At 35.7% G+C, this 27,106-nt stretch overlaps 1 protein-coding gene across 1 annotated transcript in view; it reads left to right on the top strand.

Annotated features, from left to right (window-relative positions):
• Nucleotides 1–27,106, top strand: part of LOC125667476 (ATPase MORC2-like) — a 51,909-nt gene that overhangs the window by 4,583 nt on the left and 20,220 nt on the right. Inside the window, exons 8-24 of the mRNA XM_056153185.1 lie at nucleotides 768–985; nucleotides 4,577–4,822; nucleotides 7,126–7,171; nucleotides 8,737–8,822; nucleotides 10,333–10,473; nucleotides 11,747–11,901; nucleotides 13,412–13,436; nucleotides 13,579–13,682; nucleotides 15,910–16,015; nucleotides 16,364–16,457; nucleotides 17,334–17,372; nucleotides 19,077–19,325; nucleotides 20,285–20,449; nucleotides 22,018–22,263; nucleotides 24,455–24,530; nucleotides 24,639–24,681; nucleotides 24,847–24,936. Of these exons, the coding sequence (XP_056009160.1) occupies nucleotides 768–985; nucleotides 4,577–4,822; nucleotides 7,126–7,171; nucleotides 8,737–8,822; nucleotides 10,333–10,473; nucleotides 11,747–11,901; nucleotides 13,412–13,436; nucleotides 13,579–13,682; nucleotides 15,910–16,015; nucleotides 16,364–16,457; nucleotides 17,334–17,372; nucleotides 19,077–19,325; nucleotides 20,285–20,449; nucleotides 22,018–22,263; nucleotides 24,455–24,530; nucleotides 24,639–24,681; nucleotides 24,847–24,936 (2,129 nt within the window). The remainder of the gene's footprint in view (nucleotides 1–767; nucleotides 986–4,576; nucleotides 4,823–7,125; nucleotides 7,172–8,736; nucleotides 8,823–10,332; nucleotides 10,474–11,746; nucleotides 11,902–13,411; nucleotides 13,437–13,578; nucleotides 13,683–15,909; nucleotides 16,016–16,363; nucleotides 16,458–17,333; nucleotides 17,373–19,076; nucleotides 19,326–20,284; nucleotides 20,450–22,017; nucleotides 22,264–24,454; nucleotides 24,531–24,638; nucleotides 24,682–24,846; nucleotides 24,937–27,106) is intronic.

The following is a 27,106-nucleotide window of genomic DNA, read 5'->3' as shown; positions in this document are numbered from 1 at the left end:
GGGTGGGTGGGGGTCACTGTGACCTGATTTTGGAATTTTATGGTTATGCTTACACAAATCGTGTCCAGATTATGTCTTGCACACATTGAGACCTAAGGCTATCAAACCTATTCAGCTGATGCAATGGGGGGGGGGGGGGGGGGGGGGGGGGGGTTACAAACCAAAAGTAGGTCACTGGTTTCCTTTTTTAATATATGGCTATACATCATCAAATTTTGTTCAAATAATATCTTGAGCACTGTGAAGCCTAGGACCATCAAATTCTTTTTAGTTGGTACATCTTGGGGATGGGAGAATGTCATGAAACATAAGTAGGTCAGTGGCCTCATTTGGAATTTTATGGTTATTCATATACAAATCATGTCCAGATCATATGATTCACACTGTGAGGAAACTTGATGTATCTTGGGGAAGGGGGTGACCCAAACATAGGTCTCTGGCCTCATTTTGGAATTGCAATTGACAGGGTTCAAGCTTGTGACCTCAAGCATGCAAGCATAGATATGCATCATGTACATGTGGTTCCAGATGGGCATATCATGTACCCTAGCTTTGAACTTTATTTATTTTTACCTGGAACATTAAAGTGTGGTGAAAGAGTAATACTTATGGGTCATTCCTTTTTCAGTGCTATTGAATATGAATTCATTCATTCATTTGCTTTGTTTTTTGATTAATTCATAATGATTAATTGATAATGTGTGTGTAAACTTTTGTGTTAAATTTACTTGATATTTGTATAAATTGGTTGTTGTTGTTTTTTGTAGCACAAGTTAGAAATGGAAATCATTCTGAAATATTCTCCCTTTAAGACAGAGGATGAATTTTTTGCCCAGTTTGATAAAATTGAGGGCAACACAGGGACTGTTGTTATTGTATATAATATGAAACTGTTGGACAGTGGAGATCCAGAATTGGATGTCCTGTCAGATCCCACCGACATTCTCCTGGCCAATCCAGAATCTGACTTCGACTCAGACGAAGGGTAATGAAAACTTTGTGCACTTTTAGAACTGGGCAAATTATTTCTTAAGAGTAGAATGACACCCAGCTGTCATATGAAAATACATTTGTATCAATTAAAACTCTAAAGAGAATTTTAATATTAAATAACTGTAATTCAAGTTATTGCTCCAATATAAGATTTATTTCAATTATCGAAGCAGTTTGCCATGATATTATGCTAATTTAGATTCTGAGAATTACTTAAGCATGATTACTTGTTATTTGTTACCCATAGCTATACATGTAGGTGTGTGAGTTTGTTTTCTTTCTTCTTCCTCTTTTTGCTATTACAATGAACCAGGAGTTTAAAAAATTTGAATAAGGTTCAAGTACCATACTTTTTCCGTTTTTCAGCTCCAAACCAAAATCGATTTGCCAAGTCCCAACATTTGCATAGTTACTAGACTTGTTTATTTTTGTTTTTGAGTAGTACATTATAAAAATCATCAAGTCTAGAATCTAATCATGATCAAATGGGGAGGTCGGGCGGCAAATGATATTTTTTTGTGTGGGTGGTCATATTTTTTCATATTTTATTTGGTCCGTGGTTGGACTGTTAAAAAAATATTTATTATGGGTAGTGGGTAGTTTCTATGGTTTTTTAATTTTGTGCCACGTGGGTGTTGAGTTTTCAGAATATTTTTATTGTCGCTCTTGTCGTGTTGGTTACAAAACGTCGGAGGGAAAATTGAAAACGTGCTTGCGAAATCGGAAGTAACATAGAACTATTCGAGTTGTCGTTCTTTGTAGCGCATAATTTTTTATTTCCATTATGGCACTCTTCAAATTAGAGGCGCGTTAAGTAGGGTCTCTTGGGACGTGATTGCGGCGAACTCTGTTCTGTAGATTAATACAGTTTACAGTGCATCAATTTTGGGAATATTTTGAAATCAATAGGTATTCCGTTTTCTAATATAAATAGGCAAACCTTGGTTGATTTATGCGAGGGTACCAATGCGTTATAGATAGATAAGATAAGTTTATTCCAATTTTGGGCCCAGAGGGCATAACAGTAAGACAGTTTATAAAGAAGGAAATTCAAAAAAGAAAGAAAGTTTACAACATTAACTACAGGTTACATAGACTGCATGTGGATGCAGCATGTTGGGGAAACAAGTACATACATATATGAATTGGTAATCATGTATATATACAAGTAAATGGACAGTATCAGTATTATACCAATATATGAATAATAAACTATAATGATTTTTGCAGTTTTAAAGCATCACTTCTTTTTCTGAAAGTTTGCACTAAATATTCACTCAATTTGACAATTACTGGTTTGTCTTCGTTAATCATCAACCAAGTAAATTTGTCCTTATTTTTTAGATAGATAAAATTTTTGTTGAGCTTGTATATACCATTAAAAAACATATTTCTCTCTTCAACATAGAATGGACAATCAGTAAGGAAATGAAATTCATCTTCAACACAATTAAGGTTACATAATTCACATATTCTTTTGTTTCTTTCTAAAGAAATCTTCTGGCCAGAATTGGTTTTTGTAAATTCATATCTTCCTCTTTCAATTCGAAGGTCATGTGCACTAATTCGAAATCTACATAGAGTTTTTCTTAATTCTAGGGATTCTAAAAATATATAACTTTCCATAGTAAAGTTTTCTTTATACGAAAAATATGTTGTGAGTTTTCCTGATTTCTGACCCTCTTCACATCGTTTTGACCAGTAAAGTAAAAGTTGTTTCCGTACCCGATTCTTCATTTGTTTTTTGAAGAATGAGAATTTGAGATTTTTACAATTGGGTACCAAAATGCCCATTTTTTCCTTAAAATAATTAATGTTTTTGTACCAACAATTTATATTATTTGAATTATCAGTCAGTGTGATGGTGATATAGAGGCCTCCATTAGAATACGAATGATTCGTATAAAAACATATCCATACCCATTTCATGATAATAGCATCGCTTGGACTCCCAATCTTTCCAACATTCTCGCCATAGATGCCTTTGATTGTTGATGTGACATCGTTTCTTCAGAACTAATGTGATACAATGTCGCACAGGCATTACCGCGTCATTGACTTATATGTTGACGGTGCTACCGTTTGAGCGAGCCCAGCTTCATATATGTACATATTTTGTAATGTTCATGCTTTGATCAGGTTCAATTTAAACAATATCTATTTGCAAAATACTCATTACATGAATTTTCTCCCAGGGTTTTATATTAAAAATCATTAAAACATGTATACATGAATGTGATTTAAATATTTTTATGCTATATATACATTTTATTTCTGCTGCCTTCACTGTGACTTGCTTAACCTTTGATGCACGACTTGTTCTGAACTGTATGTTCTCAGCCTCTACTTCCTTTTTTTTTTACTCTCAATCTTTTCAAGTTACTAATTGTATGATAAAAATGCCCAAACCTTTCAAGTTTGTAAAACTATGTTTAAACAGCACTGTCTTTGAACACAAAACGCATTTCAATATATCATGAAAATTTTGAAATAAATCGATAAATTCAACTATTTGGCTTCACGCTAGCTCGCTGCACTCGCTACTAGAATGTTTGTCCCGAAAACATCGCGAGAATTGTACTGTTTTCATTTTTTAAAATATTTTTGTGGTGGGTCTGGTTAGGTTTTTTTTTAAATTAGATTTTAGATATTGAATTGATTTTTTGTATGCAGGTGTATATTGATGAGTTACAGATCAACTTAGAGTGTTGTTCCTGTTCGCTGATTTTGATGGAGTTATGCCCCTTTTAAGTAGAGAAATTAATGTATTTATTTTATGGCTGTTAAAACATATAAAGGATTCTTCGTTGTACTAAATGTGTGTAACATACAATCTGAATACCACAATGAATGCTATACTTCAATGGATTTTCCACATTTGACTTTACTACAGGCCAACACATCTTTGTCCCCTGCTTTTAGGAAATAGTGGGGGATATTAAATTGGGTCTGTCAGTCCGTCATTCTGTCTGTCGCACTATATCGCTAAAAGTCCTTAAGTTTTTGTAATGGAATTACATACACTAACTCCCTATGAGGTCAAAAGGTCAAAGTTCGAGGTCAGCAATTCATATATTAAAAAATTGGTTTCCAGATGATATATTTAGTTTTCTCGAAGCTTAGGCAATGACACTCAATTGAATATGATGAATCTCTATAGTCACAAGAAAGACCTCTATTGAATTTGAGATGTAAAGGTAAAAGGTTACGGTCACAATTTATATGAGGTATTAAATAGTTTTATACTGTAAAACTAGCAGCCATCCCTACTTTAATTTCAATTTCTTAACCCCTGGGTGTCAGGCTTTAGGAATTTCAATCCTACGAACATTTGCACTCCCTCTCCTGTCCATATCCACCTTATATATATATATATGTGTGTGTGTGCGTGTGCAAGCTTGTGTGCGCGAGTGCAATATATCTTTGTATTTTGAAAACTAATCATCATATGAATGTTATATTTGTATTTATATGTTAATTATAAGCTTTATGGTTTAAGGCAATAAAGACCTTGAGCTTGAGCACTGAATATATGTGTGGTTAATGGTCTTTGTACATGATTGCATTTTGCTTGTACTTTCAGTTTAATGCCAGAAAGGAAATCATTCCGAGCATACACAGCAATACTATATGTGGATCCTAGAATGAAAATTTACCTACAGGGCAAAAAAGTCCGGACGAAAAAACTAGCGTGTTGTTTATATAAACCAAGACTTTTTAAGTATTCATCTAATCGATTCAAAGCTCGATCAGAGAGTGAATTCCAAAAAGCAAAAGAAGAGGCCAAACAAGCGGAGTCCAAATCAAGAGAGGCAGAGAGCAAAGCCAAGTGAGTGTGGACCATTGGATCAGTATTTTATAGAAGAGAGCTCTGTGTGATTCTGTTGTATAGAATAGAGGGCTCTGTGTGATTCTGTTGTATAGAATAGAGAGCTCTGTGTGATTCTGTTGTATATTACAGAGAGCTCTGTGTGATTCTGTTGTATAGAACAGAGAGCTCTGTGTGATTCTGTTGTATAGAATAGAGAGTTCTGTGTGATTCTGTTGTATATTACAGAGAGCTCTGTGTGATTCTGTTGTATAGAACAGAGAGCTCTGTGTGATTCTGTTGTATAGAATAGAGAGTTCTGTGTGATTCTGTTGTATATTACAGAGAGCTCTGTGTGATTCTGTTGTATAGAACAGAGAGCTCTGTGTGATTCTGTTGTATATTACAGAGAGCTCTGTGTGATTCTGTTGTATAGAACAGAGAGCTCTGTGTGATTCTGTTGTATAGAACAGAGGGCTCTGTGTGATTCTGTTGTATAGAACAGAGAGCTCTGTGTGATTCTGTTGTATAGAATAGAGAGCTCTGTGTGATTCTGTTGTATAGAACAGAGAGCTCTGTGTGATTCTGTTGTATATTACAGAAAGTTCTGTGTGATTCTGTTGTATAGAACAGAGAGCTCTGTGTGATTCTGTTGTATATTACAGAGAGTTCTGTGTGATTCTGTTGTATATTACAGAGAGTTCTGTGTGATTCTGTTGTATAGAACAGAGAGCTCTGTGTGATTCTGTTGTATATTACAGAGAGTTCTGTGTGATTCTGTTGTATAGAATAGAGAGCTCTGTGTGATTCTGTTGTATATTACAGAGAGTTCTGTGTGATTCTGTTGTATAAAATAGAGAGCTCTGTGTGATTCTGTTGTATATTACAGAGAGTTCTGTGTGATTCTGTTGTATAGAACAGAGAGCTCTGTGTGATTCTGTTGTATAGAATAGAGAGTTCTGTGTGATTCTGTTGTATAGAACAGAGAGCTCTGTGTGATTCTGTTGTATAGAACAGAGAGCTCTGTGTGATTCTGTTGTATATTACAGAGAGTTCTGTGTGATTCTGTTGTATAGAACAGAGAGCTGTGTGTGATTCTGTTGTATATTACAGAAAGTTCTGTGTGATTCTGTTGTATAGAACAGAGAGCTCTGTGTGATTCTGTTGTATATTACAGAGAGTTCTGTGATTCTGTTGTATAGAATAGAGAGCTCTGTGTTATTCTGTTGTATATTACAGAGAGCTCTGTGTTATATGCCAACTGTTCAAAGTGTGAAATGTAAGGCCAATGACTTTTCATTGAAAACCATATTGTTTTAACGGTACAGTAAAGGGGAGTAAAACTTGAAATTTTTGACGATTTTTTTGTGAAAATCCTTTGATTGGTTGGTAGGAAAGGTCGAAGTTGGTTATGACACTTTATTTAGAGGCATCTCCTTCCCAAGTTGTTGGTTGTGTTAGAAATCGGCAATTTCAAGTACAGTTAAATGAATCAGAAGTGTAATGATTTCTGATATTGAAGAACATTTTCTCTATTATTTTATCTTCTCGCAGTTCATTGTGAGAGGGGATATAGTAACAGGTAAATTCCTGTGTGAGTATGTGTGTAACACTGAGCTTACTCTACAGGCCACATTGTTTGCTCGATTGATTTGATACTTCACAGGTAGCTGTGGTATCGAGAGGAGGAACCCTTTTGATTTTGGGATTCAAAGGTCAAGGTCACTATAGGAATTCATAGAAAAGGCTTGCAGACACTCATTGTGAGGGGATAAGCCTTGCAGAGCTCTTGTTTAATTGATATTTAAGACTACCCAGTATCACACTCACACAACATACCCTAAAGGAACATGTTAGTAGTAGTGAAATGATACATAGTGTTCAATTTATTTCACGGTAATATGTATTACATTCAAACATTGTGCATTCTCGGATTGGCTAATTTCAATATCAACATTCAAAATGCACTACTAAAGCAGCAAGCATGGTTCTGTGTTCCTCAGGTCTGTATTTCCCATTCTATTCTGCAATGGCACACACTGAAAAATTCAAAATGATAACTTGAATAAACTTATCTCATCACTTTAAAATCTTTTCAAGAAATAACAAAGAATCCAATCGAAAAGTCCAAGGTCAGCACTTCAGAAAAAAAATGATTGTCATATATACAAAATTTATAGTATTTTTCAAAGCAATTGAAGGTATATCTAACTGTGGTGATAAGCTATGGCGATAGGTTTGTGAGATATGCAAAGAGCCTAAGAAAACATTATTAAACCCAGTTTTATAAATGCCATTGATTATTTTCTTTCTTTTATTTATAGACATCTTGAAAACAAATATGGTGATTCAGTAACCAAAGCACAGAGGGTAAGTTGCAGTTTCGTTATGTTGTATCCAGAAAGATCACCAAGTGTAGCATCAGTGTCTGAGTATATATGTCGTAAACATTTCTGTACTGTTATCATGTTTTAAACACAGATTGGTGAAAAAATTCCACACACTTGTTGTTGCAGTACTCTAGCAAGAAATCTTCACTTTGATAGTTGATAAATGTTTTGAACAGATGTTTTGCCCTAATATTGGATTTCACACATTGGCCACATGTTACCAAATGTTTTTGTAACAAAGGTTATTAACTGATTTATAATGTACCTGAAGGATTTTATGTTTTGATATTTTGTTTCTATGACTTCAATGAACTGACATCTAGTAATTAATGTTACCTTCTAACATTTCTTCAGAAAATCTAAAATTTATGAGATAAGTGGACTCTGCATTTAATGAAATGGATCCCAAGGCTGTGGAACCACTCTAGAGAGAACAGTGTTTCACATATTTATGCAATTTATTTTACATAAGATGTGAACTTGTTAGATTGTAAAGATAGTTCAAAGAATGTGTAAGAGTAATGATATTCTGAAATGAATTAGATTATGCAGATATCATTCAGTGTCATGAATTACTAAATCAGTAAATATATATTTACATGACAGCTGATCTCGCTTGAGAAATGAATCTGAAATACATAGCCATTTTCACACTTCTTGATAGATTTTGATACTGCCTATAACATCATAACGATGACAGCTGCATTAAAAGCCTCTGATGCATATACAATGTTTATTGTGTATTTAAGGAATGAATTTAATTTTGGGGCATATTATGTGATGTACCCTTGTTTGGGTCAGTTTATGCTTTATAATCCTTAGAAGACAAAAGTAGAAATCTTCATTTATCAAAATGTACATAAATACTGGCCCCGCGAAATGATTCACTTAGCATCCACAGTGAAGCATTGAGCTGTGAAGGCAGCCATCTTAGTTCTAGGGAGCCAATTTATCAAAATTGTAAACATAGTCATTGAAGGTATAGTTTGCTACAAGTTTCATAACAGAAAAATTAATTTTATATGGGTAGGCTATGGATATTTTGCTGCCCTTTTAAGATTGGCTGTCCTTGAAAGATTTACTTTGAAGTTGCTAAATATTGAGAAAATCGGGAAATTGTTAAGTCTTTGACACCACACAAAACAAGTCTTCAAATATCAATTTACAAAGGTAGTTGAGGATTAAAGGAAAGCGCCTAAAAATTTTGGGGTCATGAGGTCAAATATTAAAGTCACAGACCTTCAAACCAACCTTTCTCAGATTACAATATTTCAGTGCAAAAACATAAATAACTGATCACTGATTATACGTTTTATACTTTGATAACAATAAATGTGGTATAAATGGATTTTTATGATTATTCATAGACAATCTTGTTTAAAGAATTATCTACAATTGAAGAGAGGCGTTTACCTGTCAAAGGGGAATTATTCATTTTGTTCAAAGAGACAAGGGTACCCTTTATCAGTAGTAAGAAGAACCATGATAAATCCCAGATTTACGATTTCCAACTGAAGTTGTTATCTGAATATTTTATAATTGCAGACAGAGTTAAGAAAGGCACAGGAACATGCAGCAGAAATGAAAAGAGATGCACTTCTCAAAAAGCAGGTAGCAGAAAGAAAAAACAAGTAAGTTGCAAATGAAATAAGACTAAGCAAGTAAAAAAGAAAGTAAGTTACATAAAATATATGAGAAAGAAAGTAAGTTACAAAGAAAATGTGAAAAAGAAAGTAAGTTACAATAATGATGATGATTCTCAATCAATCTAATTAAAATTACTGTTTTGAAGCGACATAACAATAACGGAGCGGATCAAATTATTTTAATCAGATTGATTCTCAATGTGAGTAGTTTGAACCTTGTCTCAAAGATGCATGGGCCTTGTAATAATCATTTTTATCCATCTTTTAGTCTGTTACCATATCTTTTAGTCTGTTTGTTACCATATTTATAGGAGTATACCTTGTGTATTTCAACCTACAGATTTTGTATTTAGTATGTAAGGTGATAATATTGTCAAAGAAAGATATCTTTAATTTTAGCAAGATCAAGTCATAGTGAGAGAATATCTCTTCTGTGAACCCAAAGGTCAGCATTATTGTTATGACCATACTCCTAAGCGAAGGATGGCTTTTTCAGTTTTTACCCCTTATTTTGGGGAAAGTTTGTGTTTGTCTCCTTAGTTTCTGATCAATGTCATTTACATGGAATAAGTTATACCTAAAACTTTATATGTATGAGTGACATAGCAATAATATCTATATTAATTTTCAAGGTCATGTTTAAGGTCAAGGTCACCTTTGCAAAACAAGCCAAATTGGTTTTTGTCAATATCTTTTCTGAAATAAGAGATGAAGTTTAAGCTACAATGAATATGTATCAAGGGAAGAAAGATTGGTATTAATTTTTAAGGGCAATGTCTTGTCACTTTGGCAAATTTTGCCAAATTTGTTTCAAGTTGAAATCTCATTTTAGAAATAATTGACGAACTTGAAACTGTAGGTATGAGTATGTAAAATACAGAGTAAGGACATGATTATTATTGATTTTCAAAATCATTGCTTAATGTCAGGGTCAGTATAGCAGTAATGCTGAATTGGTTTCTCTTTGGCATATCCATGATTAACAGTGCTGGAGCCAGAGTAAAATTATTGAACGTTATATAATGTAAGGCAGGTTCACTAGCAAATTTTACCAAATTTGTTTCTCACCGGAATAAGTTTTCAACTTCAAAAAATTATATCTATAGTTCAAGGAGCTGGGATGGGGAGATGTAATCAATTTCATAATTACAATTTCAGTACAGAAATCTGAGCTGATTTAGTTTCAGATTTTATTTTAGGGATTTACTATTGATGTTGCTTAATGGAAAGTCTGTTTGAACCAAAATTACTTGCGTCTTTTAATAGATAACCCTTTTTTTTATTCCATGTTCTGAAAAGTTGGGGATGTAGATTCAGTTAATTTGATTGTCAGTCCTGTTGAAAAAATAATCGCAGCTATACGAAAGAGATGCTTTTGTGTTCACTTTTCCTTACTTGATGTATAAGGTGTATAAGGATATTATGATTTGTAAGCATGTGGGCTTCAAGTTAGGAAAGAATGTTTTTCATCAAATGTTATTATCAATGTTTGTAGGGCTCTCAAGGACCCAAAACTTTTGAACTTTATTTTTGGGATCAACTTGGAAGACCGAGCTCATGATGGGGTGTTTGTATACAACTGCAGTCGACTCATTAAGATGTACGAGAAGGTTGGACCTCAGATGGAAGGGGGAGTGTAAGTAGCAGTGATGAGGGAACGGCTTGTAGTCCCGTAGTTATAGAGTATTCTGCTACCAGATCTTGGCTCTTGATGTACTCCAAGTGGAAGAATATATGAGCATGTAAAACAGCTCCAAAACATATTATGCATCAAGTTTTTTTTCTCCAGTAAATCATTTACATGTATGTTACAAAGCATGTATTATCCAGAATTGAATATGCACACTTTTAAAACCTGCAGTTAGTCTCTTGATTTTCAATTTAGTACAATGTATCGGTTGTAGCATCTTGTACATGTGCTGTATATGCATGGGTATTTAATCTCAGGTTCTCTGTGTGTATCTAGTACAGCATGGCCTGTACATTTTATTGTACCCCGTGTTTGATGAATTAACCCTCAACTTGGTTTCCTTGTTTATGCCTTCTTAGTGGAAAAGCTTCACCTCTGCACAGGTATGTAGCATGTGCATGTTTCATATGCTGATAAAGGCTTTAGTCATTCAGTATGTGATAGAATAATGTACCTGAAATTGTACAGGTGTACTGGGTAGTGAGAGAGAAGGGGGGGGGGGTGTGATACATCATGTAAAGTAAGGACAGATTTTTATCATTTGACCTACATAGTGATGACAGAGGTGCACGATGAAGACAAAAATTCTTTCCTTACAGTTGTGTCCCCTTAAACATGACCCACAGAATGTAAAAGGTTTAGCTACAAGATATTAGATTAGGGGGGACAAGTGGTGTGGGGATATGTCTTTACTGATATTCTCTCTGAAAATAATTTTTTTCACAATTTTGAAAGAGTATTGGATGAATTTTTACAGGTGTCCATGGAACTAAGATGGTACATTTTTCTTTTGCCTTTACTATAAGAAATGCGTGTATTCTCTCCTTGACATTGTGAGGACATTCTCACATTGCAGGTTGAGAGAGAGAGAGGTTGAGATTGAGAGGTTTTGAGAGAGAGATTTTACTCTTATGCTGGTGTACTGATACATGTATGTGAGAATGAGCCATTGTGTAAAAAGCATGTTTGCTAATTTCTGTGGCTTGCTTTTGGTCAGTTCTAAAGGTTGATAGCATTTGTTCATATTCATTCCTTATTCATGGCTTCATATATAAAGCTAGACCTTTCTATTTGATATTGTTATTATTGCTAGAACTTGCCTTGAAGCTAATATGGCATTTATATGTGTATTTGGGCAGTAACTTTGCTTTTCTCTTCAGAGCAGGTACCTGTTTTGTCGGTGAGAGTGTCAGAATGACTTGTTTCATTGTATTGACAGATTCTGTAGTGGGGTGGTAGGAGTGGTGGATATCCCATACCTGGTACTGGAGCCCACACACAATAAGCAGGACTTTGCAGATGCCAAAGAATACCGACACCTTCTAAAGGCCATGGGGGAGCACATGGTTCAGTACTGGAAGGACATAGGCGTGGGTTAGTCTTAATCTAATCAGAATGTTGGGTGACTGCAATTATACCCTACCCTCCCACCCGCAAACAAAGTCTTTGTTCACCTCTTTGTACCGTAAAGAAGATTTTAAACCTATCATTTATTTTGATTTCATGGCACCAGGGTCATTTTAGTGACTTTGGGGTCAAAGGTCAGGTCATCAGGGCACTGATAAAAGAAAACAGTTTGGGGGGTTTTGCAAAGAGTAATGAAACTTCAAATGCAGACTTCTGATAGTATGGAAATGATCCATATTAAGATATTTAAGAAATGAATTTGATTTTAACTGTGATGCTCATGCCGCTGTACTTTATGAAGCGCATTACTGCTTCATGGAAAGTATGCTGGCATGAAGCATTGGATCCCTATTCATTTTGACGTCAAGTGAACTGGACGTTGAGGAAAATAGTTTCCAGGCCATACATAATTTTCCTTTTCACCTAGAGTCACCATATTTTACACAGGCTGAACATTAGATAAGAGTGATCCCTAACAATGTGACATTTTCCAAATATACCCAGTTTTGGATGTGGCTTGTTGGTGGTATTGGTCCTGTTTTTATAGCTGTAGTTGAATTTAGGATGTTGGGACGCGTTTTACAAAAGAATTTACGACTAACAACAAACTTTACATACTGGAATTTTCTCGTTTATTGCAAGATCATTCTCTCCAAAGTAAAATAAAGAAAAAATAATGGTGAAAATTTCAGTCTCAGACACGTTTTAATTTATTCATTTAAACTAATAACTGTAAAATGATTGAAGATTTGCGACTTTGTTGTAAGTTGTTTTGTAAAACAGGTCCCTGTATCTTAAAGATGTTTTGGACTTGAAATTTTTTTTATGCCCCGTGACCTTGACCATGGAGTTTGACCTACTTTTTGAAAACTTTAACCTTGCTAATAACTTTTGAACAATAAGAGATAGAGCTTTGATATTTCACATGAGTATTCCTTGTGACGACCTTTCCGTGGGTACCAACATTTTTTACCCTGTGACCTTGACCTTGGAATTTGACCTTTTTGAAAACTTTAACCTTGCTAATAACTTTTGAACAGTAAGAGATAGAGCTTTGATATTTAACATGAGTATTCCTTGTTACAAGATCTTTCCATTGGTATTGAACGTTTTGACCTTGACATTTGACCTACTTTAAATTTGTTTTTACATTGGTCATAACTTGTAAATGGTAAATATTAGAGCTTTCATATTGTACATGAGCATTTCTTTTGACAAGATCTTTCTACTGGTACCAAGATATTTGCCCTTGTGACCTTGGCCATATTCGGAATAGGCCATATTCGGAATAGGCCATTATCGGGGGCATTTGTGTTTCACAAACACATCTTGTTTTAAGAATTACTTCAACTTTGTAAACTTTTTTAAGAATTACTTCAACTTTGTAAACTGTTAAGATTTACCTTCCTCACTTTGTCTTGCTTTGTGATGTGCGTAAGAAAATGTGATGATTCAAACTCATTGTTTGTTTTGACAGCACAACAAGGTGTTACAAAGTTTTGGTAAGTATTTGAATGTGAATAGAATTCAAAATTTCAAGAATGTTTACAATAAGTTTACTTTCAGAAAATATTTTGCAATTTGAGCTGTAATTTTGAAAATGCCATGTAGTTTTGCAAATTTGGGTTGTTTTTTTCTTTCAAGGGAAAACTTTGGGTATATATCTCAAAAGTGGAAAGATCCACCATCACAAGACATGAAGTTTATCAGGAAAAGATCCATGCAGATTAATGTTACATTACAGTGTGGTAAGTTTATATCAGGTTTCTTCTCAGGTGCATGGGAGGATCCAGATATAAGTACTTATACCAAATGGACTTGGTATCACCATCTGTCTATGGAGGTTGATACATCTGTGTATCCACGGAAAAACTGCTCTTTGCAGAGACCTTGTCCCCCTGTTCTGCATGCAGGGGTTTGTTCCTGGACACAGAACCAGACTCTCTGCCAAATTTTTCATTTCTCTCATTTCATTAGACTCTCTTAACTTCACACAAAGATTGCTTATGATAGAGAGTTTGTCATTCATTCACTGGGAGGAATAATATACAACATGTACTGACCATAACTTGGTTACAAAGAAAAATTAGATGTTTATACATTACACAGAGGTTGTGTTTGATCTGTGGAAGACACATTTATGCTCTTCAATTCATTACTCTCATCTTCACCCTTGGTCTTCAGTAAATTAGATTTAGTTGATGCAGAGAGAAATCTCCGTATCCAATCAGAATTTGTCAAACATGCAATCATTCGTAAGAAAAATACAAGCATTAAGCAGTCACTGTAGTGGTGGAAGCTTCCAAGTTACGCAATATTGTCACCATACTCTTCCCTTGAATACCATCAGAACCTTAGTTAGAGTTGTGCTCTAGCAATAATTGGGTTTTCAGATTTTAATGTGCTGTTGTGCTTAGTACAAGTTGCATATCACGACAGAAAAACTTTCATAGGTTACTTATTTACTGCTTCTTTTTGTGCTGGAAAACTAATAATTTCCGTTGATAATGACTTTAATGACTTTTTAGTCCGTTTTCTGTCGTTGGCGTAAACTTTTCACATTTTCATCTTCTTCTCCAGAACCGCTTGGCCAATATCAACCAAACTTGGCACAAAGCATCCTTGGATGAAGGGTTTTCAAGTTTGTTCAAATGAAGGGCCATGCCTCCTTCAAAGGGGAGATCATCACAAAAGTGCAAAAATAGGGTGGGGGTCATTTAAAAATCTTCTAAAGAACCACTGGACCAGAAGAACTGAAATTCATATGAAAGCTTTCTGACATAGTGCAGATTCAAGTTTGTTAAAACCATGGCCCCCGGGTTAGGGTAGGGCTACAGAAGGGGATCAAAGATTTACATGGGAATATATAGGGGGAAATCTTCTCAAGAACCATTGGGCCAGAGAAGTTTACATTTACATAAAAGCTTCCTGAAATAGTGCAGACTTAAATTTGTTCACATCACGGCCCCTGTGGGTAGGGTGGGGGCCACAATAGGGGATCAAAGTTTTACATACAAATCTATAGGGGAAATCTTTAAAAATCTTAACAACCACTGAGCCAGAAAAGTTTACATATACATAAAAGCTTCCTGACATAGTGCAGATTCAAATTTGTAAAAATCATGCCCCCCCCCCCCCCCAAAGGGTGAGGCCACAATGGGGATCAAAGTTATGCTTGCAAATATGTAGGGAAAATCTTTAGATTTGGGCCAAGGTAACTCAGGTGAGTGATGTGGCTCATGGGCCTCTTGTTCTTCTGGTTGTTGCAATGGTTGTCAATTTGAAATGTTTCACATATTTTTGTTTCCAGTACATGTATTTTCATTGGTTAATAAAGATATCATGTAAATAAGTGATTCTATTATCTAATACTGGGAGAGAACTAAGTTCACACATAGTCTGATATGGCCCCAGTTCTGACTAATTTTAAAGTACATAAATAAAGAAAACTGTTTGCATGAATTTGTTGTTAATTTAGTAAACTATTATATAAGACTGATAATACCTTCAGAAGTGAATTATGAATTTATGATGTATGACATTACAAACATGTAAATTTCCTTCCACTATTTTTATTCACCTGTATGGCTTCATGCATTGATCACAGTAGAGGTTGACATTAGCAAATTTTCTACTTTTGATCAATGCATGTAAGCCATAATCTCTATTCAATAAAAATACAAAACTCCACCAAATTTAGGAAGTCATATTCCTGAAGAAGAATGAATGTTAGGAAAATAGAACTGTCAGTTTTTGTCAATTTTAAATGTAGATATTACCAGATTTCATAGGCATCAAAGATTGTTTGTACTTTAAAGTTTTGGGATCAAATTCTCAAGTAAAACAAAAATTAATAAATACACTGTATTTACACAGTAAATTTTGTTAGCAGGTTGTTAAACTTGATGATATTACTATTACACACAGGTGTAAATATTTCATAGGCACCAGTTTCAAATGGAATTTCTGTTTCAGATAATTGCCTTCGATGGCGTACGTTACCATTTTCCTCAAATAATATCGGCAAAGATTTCCCCGATGACTGGGTGTGTGCAATGAATTCAGATGTTCAACATAATAAGTACGTGTATTTCTAAAAATATGGACCCAGAGAAATAGACCTTCCTGCCCATCTGGATTGCCGTGTTAATTTCACTAATTCCAAGATTATAAGTTTATAATTGCTTGCAGTTTCATGTGATTAAAATTTAAAATGTGTCATGGTTGACTCTTAGGAGACTAGTGATCAAAAAAGTTGAATGCCATGTTTGACCAATAATAACACTTTATCCAGGTGGGCGATATTTTACTGCAGTGAACAGAAAATATCTTAATTTACTTCAAAGAGAAGTGTTTGAGAAATTCATTGGTTCACAATATATTGGAGGTAATTTGGATTTAGATATTTAATCCTTTTTTTTCCCTGAAGATGCTCAGCAATAGAACAAAAGATGAATATAACAGAAGGTATCCTAAAGAAAGAAGTCAAATCCAAGGAACAGAAAACAAAAGACATAGAAGAGGTATGGTGTAGTTACATGTAAACTGAAATAGTTTGGATACAAATGAATGTAATCATAAATGTAGATTGTGATAGAACATCCAAGAATTATCAAATTCAAGTTCATAGATAACTAAGGATTTTGTAATGTACTGTAGATAACTAAGGATTTTGTAATGTACTGTAGATAACTAAGGATTTTGTAATGTACTGTAGATAACTAAGGATTTTGTTAAGTACTGTATATATGTATTTTTATACGCCCTTCTTTTACAGGCCTTATTATGGTGTGGGCTTCCCCACTCGTCTGTCAGTCTGTTAGGGTTTTTCGTGTCCAGGTCATATCTTTCACACTGTGAGGCATAGGACTAGTAAATCTGGTGCATCATGGTGGGAAAGGTGTGTCTTGACCTTAGAATAGGCTGCTGTGTCTCTGTCTGGAATTATGTGACTAAACATACTCAGATTGTGTCTGGATCACATCTTACAGACTCTCGGCCCAGGGCCATCAAACTTGGTCAGTTGATGTGTCACATCCCATAAATAGGTCTCGTTTTTGGATCATATGTTTTACACTGTAAGGCATTTGATGCATTGGAGAGGGGGAGGGGTCACAAACCAAAAGTGGGTCAGTGGCTTCATTTTGGAATTTATCGAAATCTCTCCGGATTATGTCTTTCACACTGTAAGGCCTAGCACCATCAAACTTGGGTCTGCTGATGGATCTTGGAGTATATATATGCATTATGTACATGTGGTTCCGGACAGGCGTATGCTGATGGATCTTGGAGTATACATATGCATTAAGTACATGTGGTTCCGGACAGGCGGATCATGTACCTTAGCAGTGCATGTTCTTTGTTATCAATATCTTTATCTATGTTGTTTTCTTTTTTAGGAAATTAAGAAAAAGCAAGAACTACTAGAAAAAATGAATGTAAGTACTGTTTATGGTGTTTTGATACTCAGGTATAAATTTTGAACATTTTCATCCTCTCAGATTAAGTTACCATTTTTCACCTAGGAGAACAAATTTTGTGAATTTTGTGGTTCTGTCCCCCTGAGCCCCAGGGTTGTGACCAACACAGAAGATCTCCTTTGAAAATCTTTTGCTTTACCCTTTAACATCTATCTCAAATTAAAAATGGATACTTAGTTATATAATGAAGGTTTTTATTGACCTTCCATGGAAGCCTTTACCAAAAATGTGAAATTCATCATCATGGTCCCTTTGTCAGGAGTTCAGGATGCAGGTTGGGTCTTATATGGAACATGTAGTTGAAATATATTTTTCAAATATTTGAAAATCTTCATTACTTGAGAACATTTAGCATGTAAATTTGAAAATGGGTTCATAGTTATTATGAGCTTGAACCACCAAAATTACAAAATCCTGTGTTGAAGGGAGTCCCTAGGATAGGGCTATTTGGTTTATATAATAAAACTGTGTTACGTCTTAAGAATCTTGTTTATTTTTATATGTGGAGCTTATGAGTTGGGTTCATAGTTCTAATTAGGCTTCTGTCAATAGAACAGGGTGGTTCTAGATGGCTTAGGCCACATCAAATCGATTCTCTGGTTCTCAGACACCGCTGCCCCCCAAAAAAATCGGCCACTGACACGAGTTTATTGCCGCCCCGGAAAAAAATTGCCGCCACCCGTATTTGATCCGTCAAAATAAAACTCATGTTTTGACGCCAAAATCGTAAAGCGCCTTGCTGAATAAGACGTGCTGCTTAGTTGATGTAAACAATATGGCAACAGAAACAGTTCTTGTCAGCATTGAGATTATTTTTAACTCAAAACAGATTGTTCCATGGACAATTATACCGGTAGACTCGTCCTTGACAGTTGATACGCTTTGCAAGAAACTTCTGGGCGGTGAATTTAAAGAAATTGAAACCATGAAGGAACAAATTGATGAAAGCAAGGCCGAGTTGAAGTACGACGTTTTCGTAGGTCGAAACAAAACGGCTGACAGCAATAAGGTTTTTTCAACAGTGAAAATTTCTGAAGTGGTTGAACTTTTTGTAAGATATTTAATTTGTAAAAGTCTTAACTTTCTTCACAACACAAAAGAAAAAACACGGACAAAAAATCCCTACCCATTTGTGACATGGAGATAAACTGAAAAACTAAACCCCCTACTTACCTACCCATTTTTTGAAAAACAATTGTCTGAGAACCAGAGAATCGATTTGATGTGGCCTTATATACCAAATTTTTCTTTTATACTCCTCAACTTTTATCATACAAAGTGAGTGCATACTTCAAAATATGTAGAGAAACTTCTACAAAAGTTTTGAAAATTATGACCCCTGGATTAGTTTTAATTCCTGAATATTTCACAGACAAGCTAGATGCATAATAGTCTAATTAGAATGAAATGTTAGATCCACTCCCATAGATTGTGTAGCAAGTATGTTAGTGGATCTAATGTCTAATTAGCTTGGATGTATAGTTATTGCCCTTTGATACAAAGTTGGTTTATATTGGATCACAATACAGGCATCTGTCTCTTTTCTTCTGTCTCTCCATCCCACTTCATATCTGGACCACAGTTTTGTAATGCTTATGCAATATGTCAAGGACCCTCGACCAAGGTCAATCTTGTTTATAAATGAAGCTTGTTTCACTTCAGAAAACAAAGACAGTGACTTCATCCCGGCAAGCAGCAGAAATGGCGAGAAGAAAGCGAGAGGAAGAGGAGAGAAAAGAAAGGGAGGAAGAAGAGAGAAGGCAGAAGGAGGCAGAGAAGAGGAAACGAGAGGAGAAGAGGAGGAGAGAAGAAGCAGAGAGAGAAAAAACAAGGAAAGAGAGGGAGAAAACTGAAAGGCTGGAGAGAGCTAGGAAAGAGAGAGAAAAGGCTGAACGGGAAAGGAAAGCTAGGGTAATATTTTTCAGCAAAGTTGGGGGGAGGGGGGGGGGTAGTACAAACTTTGTTTTAAAATTTCTATCATCCAACATTGATTACACGAGAGAAAAAAAATTAACAAATTAACTTGTTAGGCCACCTTAGTGACTCAGATGACCTATTGCTATTGGTTTGAGCCCATCATGTGTTAACAAAGGAACATTTTTATCTTCTTAATAATATCCAATCTAATTCTTCTCAGATTTGGTCTTGCAGCATCTTTGAGACAAGGGGGGGGGGGGGGGGGGGGGGCATGAATTGTAAATTACAGGACTACTTCACCAACAGGGGTTTAGGGACAGCAAAAATTGACCAATTTTAAAAATGTTCTTATCTACAACAGTTACTGGACATTTGTTAGAAAAACTAGATGTAGAGTAGGAATGCCTCTAGCAAGATTGTAGATTTTATCATCCCTGGGGTAGAGGTTCTAACTCCAGGGCAGGGCTAAATTTGGCATATTATGTTTATGTGTGAAACATTTCAATAACATCTTCTTTAATGCCATTGATACTAAATTGAAACTAAATGGACGTTTAGAAGGAGCAGGTAGTCCTTTACCAAATTGTTCATTTCATGATCCCAGGGGTAGGGGTTTTGGTACTAATGTCAAAATGGTCATAGTGATTAAATGTCTATATCATTCTTTACTTCCGAATAAATACCTATTTGAAAGAAACAGAAAGGGATGTACCAAAATTGTGAATTTCACAACCTCAGTGTTCCGACTCTAGGACAAGTCTAAACTCAGGTGACTGATAAGGCTTGTGTCCCTTTTTGAATATATACAGTAAAAATGAAATTTAAAAACTACAGATTAACAGTAGAAAAGTCATAGATTGATGGTATTACTTGTACTTGTTTTAAATCAATCATATTTAGTTTTAAAGGGTTCATGTGCAAGTATATGCAAGTTGTTTTCTCGAATATTACAGGAGGCAGCTGTTGCTGCCAAAAAGAGAGCAATGTCTCCACCAGCTGCCAAAACAAAAGTCACAGTAAACAATTCATCAAAATCAAAAGCCATCCGATCCCCAACAGTGTCACAGTCATCCATGAAGAATCCACGAGTCACGCTCACCAACATCAGACCTGCACAGGTATGTAACAGAGTCCACGAGTCACGCTCACCAACATCAGGCCTGCACAGGTATGTAACAGAGTCCACGAGTCACGCTCACCAACATCAGGCCTGCACAGGTATGTAACAGAGTCGATGAGTCACGCTCACCAACATCAGGTCTGCACAGGTATGTAACAGATTCGATGAGTCACGCTCACCAACATCAGGCCTGCACAGGTATGTAACAGAGTCGATGAGTCACGCTCACCAACATCAGGTCTGCACAGGTAACAGAATCCATATCACATGTATTTATTGCAGTTGTCCCATTTCTGCAGAATTTTTCAGCTTAGAAATTAAAATCACAAAGCATTTTGATAATATTTTGTGGGGTGACCTAGTTAAAACATTGTCCATGCTGTACGTGTTGACACTGACATGTTGTATCTGCTTTATTGTTCGTGTAATCATTTTAGAATTTATATTTTAGTGCCTTTGGTGGTGAGCCAAAAATGCTATTATGTGGTTGCACTAATATGTGAAAATCTCTATTTATTATCAAACACAGAACGAGTGCTAAATTATGATTGCATCAAATAATGCACAGATCCAGTTAATCCAAATTTTGATATGCTTGAGTACACATAAAGCATTTGCTGCAATGTTGCAGGTACAACAGATTTTCAAAATGTTTAATTGATTATGCCACAACTTCATATTAAGTATGAAGTAATTTTACACATCAACTGAAAGACTCATGCTTGAGTGTGATGTGAAGCATAATTGCACAGTACTTATATAGGGCAACAAGAACATGTCCATTTACAAGTGCAAGTTAAAACAAAATGTTTGTATGGGGTCATAAACTTTTCACGTTTTGTCGAGTGACGTATTTCAAAATAGTAATGTTTAGAAAAACATTAAGTGAGCAAGTCTTCTTTAACACATTCTTTGAATTAGCCACTGATCCAAAGAAATTTGCCAATATATCTGAGCTTGGCCTTCCACAAATGTTATGTTCACTAGTCTGTCTTGACATCCATTTAAAATTATCCAAACATTTTAATGGGGTAATGATCATTTTAAGAACAAATAGGATATGTGCAATAAAGATGTGGTGTTACAAATTTGAAATTTTGCCTCCTGTAAGTAAATAAATGCAAATTTAGTGTCAAATCATGCTGATGGACTTGAATCTACAGGTTGGCAGTCTAACACCTTAAATACAGTGCCAGACAGGTCATGGGTTTGAAATAACAAATAAATTTCCTGATTTTATTTTTGGACGCATGGTGTAGATCCATTTGAAAAATTGTGATGATGTGGTATTCATCGTCCAAAATATCCACATATAGTACTAGAAATTATGGGAGGTGTGATAAGACATCATTTACACATATTTCATTGATATTATCGTCTTCACATATGCCAGTGAACAATGCCTGATCAGGCAACCAAAAAACTAACACAAAATACTAAATGTATATAAGGTATGTCCCCTTACTATCATAAGAGCAAGGGGTCATTAATTTGTGTAAGGAATTGCAGAAAACCTGAATTTTTCCATTTTTGTGTAATACTATGTTTATTATTACATCATCACAGAATTCTGACGAGATAGAAGAAATTGTGAATTCACTGGGGAAGAGGAAGTCTCATGTCTCTAGTGATTCTGAGGAACCTGCCAGTCCTGCCAAAAGATCTAAAGCCACATCTTCTGTGGACTCTCAAAGTGATAGTCTTAACTCTAATAAACGAAAATCTGTGAAGACACAAGCAGAAGACACAGACGGTGAATCGCCAGCCGTAAAAAGAGGAAGATCTGCATTTAGTAACTCCATAGCAGATATAGTAAGTATCTGTCTGTATTTAGTAACTCCACAGCAGATATAGTAAGTATCTGTCTGTAGTAACTCCACAGCAGATATAGTAAGTATCTGTCTGTATTTAGTAACTCCACAGCAGATATAGTAAGTATCTGTCTGTATTTAGTAACTCCACAGCAGATATAGTAAGTATCTGTCTGTATTTAGTAACTCCACAGCAGATATAGTAAGTATCTGTCTGTATTTAGTAACTCCACAGCAGATATAGTAAGTATCTGTCTGTAGTAACTCCACAGCAGATATAGTAAGTATCTGTCTGTAGTAACTCCACAGCAGATATAGTAAGTATCTGTCTGTAGTAACTCCACAGCAGATATAGTAAGTATCTGTCTGTATTTAGTAACTCCACAGCAGATATAGTAAGTATCTGTCTGTAGTAACTCCACAGCAGATATAGTAAGTATCTGTCTGTATTTAGTAACTCCACAGCAGATATAGTAAGTATCTGTCTGTATTTAGTAACTCCACAGCAGATATAGTAAGTATCTGTCTGTATTTAGTAACTCCACAGCAGATATAGTAAGTATCTGTCTGTAGTAACTCCACAGCAGATATAGTAAGTATCTGTCTGTATTTAGTAACTCCACAGCAGATATAGTAAGTATCTGTCTGTATTTAGTAACTCCACAGCAGATATAGTAAGTATCTGTCTGTAGTAACTCCACAGCAGATATAGTAAGTATCTGTCTGTATTTAGTAACTCCATAGCAGATATAGTAAGTATCTGTCTGTAGTAACTCCACAGCAGATATAGTAAGTATCTGTCTGTAGTAACTCCACAGCAGATATAGTAAGTATCTGTCTGTAGTAACTCCACAGCAGATATAGTAAGTATCTGTCTGTAGTAACTCCACAGCAGATATAGTAAGTATCTGTCTGTAGTAACTCCACAGCAGATATAGTAAGTATCTGTCTGTAGTAACTCCATAGCAGATATAGTAAGTATCTGTCTGTAGTAACTCCATAGCAGATATAGTAAGTATCTGTCTGTACTGATTTCAAAAAACTTAAAATTTCTTCCATTAGTTTGGAAGGGAGGAGGGACCTGAACCACTGTAGATTTGTTAGAAGGGAGGAGGGGCCTGAACCACTAGATTTGTTAGAAGGGAGGAGGGGCCTGAACCACTGTAGATTTGTTAGAAGGGAGGAGGGGCCTGAACCACTAGATTTGTTAGAAGGGAGGAGGGGCCTGAACCACTAGATTTGTTAGAAGGGAGGAGGGGCCTGAACCACTGTAGATTTGTTAGAAGGGAGGAGGGACCTGAACCACTGTAGATTTGTTAGAAGGGAGGAGGGACCTGAACCACTGTAGATTTGTTAGAAGGGAGGAGGGGCCTGAACCACTGTAGATTTGTTAGAAGGGAGGAGGGGCCTGAACCACTGTAGATTTGTTAGAAGGGAGGAGGGGCCTGAACCACTGTAGATTTGTTAGAAGGGAGGAGGGGCCTGAACCACTAGATTTGTTAGAAGGGAGGAGGGGCCTGAACCACTGTAGATTTGTTAGAAGGGAGGAGGGGCCTGAACCACTAGATTTGTTAGAAGGGAGGAGGGGCCTGAACCACTGTAGATTTGTTAGAAGGGAGGAGGGACCTGAACCACTGTAGATTTGTCTGTAGAAGGGAGGAGGGACCTGAACCACTGTAGATTTGTTAGAAGGAAGGAGGGGCCTGAACCACTGTAGATTTGTCTGTAGAAGGGAGGAGGGGCCTGAACCACTGTAGATTTGTTAGAAGGGAGGAGGGGCCTGAACCACTGTAGATTTGTTAGAAGGAAGGAGGGACCTGAACCACTGTAGATTTGTTAGAAGGGAGGAGGGACCTGAACCACTGTAGATTTGTTAGAAGGGAGGAGGGGCCTGAACCACTGTAGATTTATTCGTTCAAAATATTTCATTCCAATTTCTATAAATGAGGTTTTGGAAAAAAAGTCTAAATTTTGTTTTGACCTGAAACAAATGATATTTGATTGATGTAAGGAATGTTCTCCGTCACAAAATACAAGACTTATCCAAGCATGTACAATGCATCTGTACAATTGTACCTGTGTGTTGTTTCCACACTCTAGTGACCTTACTTTTAGATTAGTTTAGGTACAAAATTTTTGCTTTCATTGGCAACATTAAATGTCATAACATTTAGAAATGCTTTTCTCTGCAGTCATCTTGTGAAGATGATTCTAAAGTGGAGAACAATGATGTTGGATGTTTGTCATCAACAGATGCTGACAGTGATAGTAAGTGATGCACATTACAAAATATTTTAGAATTTGTATTTTTTTTTTAAAACCTTATTGTTGAAATATAATACCGAAACATACATGTCTAAATTGCTTTGTTTTCAGGTGAAATTGGGACCAAAGTAGAAGTTCAAGTCAGTAAAAAATGGTGAGTTTCATTAGGAATGAAGTACAAAAGTTATTAACGTTTATTATGAAGAAGATTGATTGATTGTACATTGTTTAACGTCCCTCTTGAGAATTTTTCACTCATATGGAGACATATTATGAAGAAGAGCATTTGCACATGTGTTATAATCCTGTTTGATTTCAGGTATACTGGCCGGGTGATTAAAGTCAATCATGCTGATAAGAAATGGAAAGTGAAATTTGACAACAATCCCAGAGACAAATACGATAAATGGTAAGTGTGTGTGCACTGCAGTGTACAACCTCAACATCTCTCCGTTGGCCCAAAACAAATATGCGGGGGGGGGAGGGGGGGGGGGGGGGAATCAATAAATGTTGTCTGTCCTTTGGGCCAGTAAAAATCGGGGTCAAATTATAATTGAACATGAAAAATAGTTCCAGTGCCTCAGAATACTGTTGTACTTATATTTTAAAAGATCAATTTGATCCATCTTTTTTTTAATCTTTATTAGGTCCCTAAACTCAGGTGACCTATTGCAATTGGTGGTCGTGCGATAACAATTGTACATTTTTAACTTCTTCATAACTACTTTTCAAATTTGGTATGAAGCATCCTTGGGACAAGAGGGACATATATTGTAATTTCAGGACACCTACACTCCTGGGGCCTTAGGGGTGGGGCAAAAAAACTTACCAATTTCAAAAATATTCTTCTCTAGAACCACACATGTGTAAGAAAAATTAAATGCATAGTGATGTAAAGCAGGAAGGCCTCTACCAAAATTTTGACTTTCATGGTGGGGACAAACTTGATTTTTTTTTTTATTATTGATATAAAGAATAATGAAGTCAAAGTATATGTATATATCAGATTCTTCTAAAAGTGTGCATTATCTGGTACATATTTTCATTTATAAAAAACAAAACACAAAAAAAACATGCCCTTTCTTTTGACATCGCTGATTGCTGATTTGATGCTTTGTTGATATGTTACAAATTATCTTGTATAGTAATAAGACGATTGACTGACACTTCACTTACATCACTAATTTGATGCTATTCACTTCATATTTTGAGTCGTGATTAGGGCAGACAATTCTGGGACGGGACCAGTAACTCTACCTGGTCACCATTCCTGTGGACCTGTGAGTTAAAATGATAAGCTGTGAACACTGAGTGTGTGGAAATAACATCAATATTTACTAAAGTAGGTGTTGCTGAGTATACCATCTCAAACCTTTTGAAAGGACAGGGCAGTATCCAATTTTGTTTCACTTTTGTGGGTGGTTATGGTTTGGGGAAATGTCATTGTATGAGTGGTTGTTTTGCTTTAAATAGGAATTGAACAAGTGGTTGTTTAAACTTTGGTGGTTTTCTATGTGTTATAATAATCAAGTCTATTGTTCCATGAAGAATATTTGATCGATTCCCACGTTTGGGAAAGGACATCGTAAATTAGTTAGTCCAATCCCAATTTTTCATTATTGCCAATTGAATATATTCAAATCAACTGCATTATCCATGATGTACATCTGTTGCCATAGACGATAATTCAAAAGTCATCTTCCTTTTTAATTTTACTGTTTGATTCAGAATTTTTAAAATGATATCTATCATGTGCATTGCTTTACATTTAGTTGTCAAAGATTAAATACTAAGTAAAATTCAATATAGAAATCGTGAATTTAAGCTTAACAGCTTTGCAGATTGCTGATGTCAGATGGTCATGTTTACACGTATCTGAAATAGAATTGTCTGCTAGGAGTGAAAAATCTCCCAGATCCCCTAATACTAAGACCAAAATATAATGTAATGATAAAAAATGCCTTGTTCTAAGAAAACTGAGCCCTGTCTTATTTTGCTTTACAAGATTAAAAATCAAAGATCAGTTTGTTGTTGTCTGGTGTTGGTAGAGTCTGACAGTAATTCTGAGGTATTGGCACAAAACACTGAGTGAAATAATTATGATGAATATACTCCATGTTTTTATAAATGAAGTAGTTTCAGGAATTTAATATACCTACTTTCTGTACCTTATTACCTCCCATACCATCTCATGGTTATAAATAAAAATCAGGCATCAAATCCTAACTATTACTTTTATTAGTTTTTAACAATTAGTTAAGATTTTTATGTGTCCCCCCTCTTGGGTCCACCGTGGCCGAGTGGTTAGAGCATCGCGCTCAGAATCAAACAGCCTCTCACCTGGTCGGCTCGGGTTCGAATCCTGCTCGCGCCGGTAAGTGAAAAAGTTTCCCAGTTTACTTTTCGAAGGTTGATGGTCTCTTCCCAGGTACATTGTATCTGGGTTCTCTCTTCCACCAATAAAAAACTGGACACCACCAGATAACTGAAAAATTGAGTGTGGTGGAAAACATCAATCAATCGATCAATCAAGTCTCCTCCCCCCCTTTCAGGGGAGACATGTTGTTTTTGTACTTTCT

The sequence above is a fragment of the Ostrea edulis genome, chromosome 1 (assembly GCF_947568905.1).
Source record: "Ostrea edulis chromosome 1, xbOstEdul1.1, whole genome shotgun sequence".
Lineage (NCBI taxonomy): Eukaryota > Metazoa > Mollusca > Bivalvia > Ostreida > Ostreidae > Ostrea > Ostrea edulis.
The sequence above is the reverse complement of the archived record's forward strand: the minus strand, read 5'-3'. Positions and strand labels throughout refer to the sequence as shown.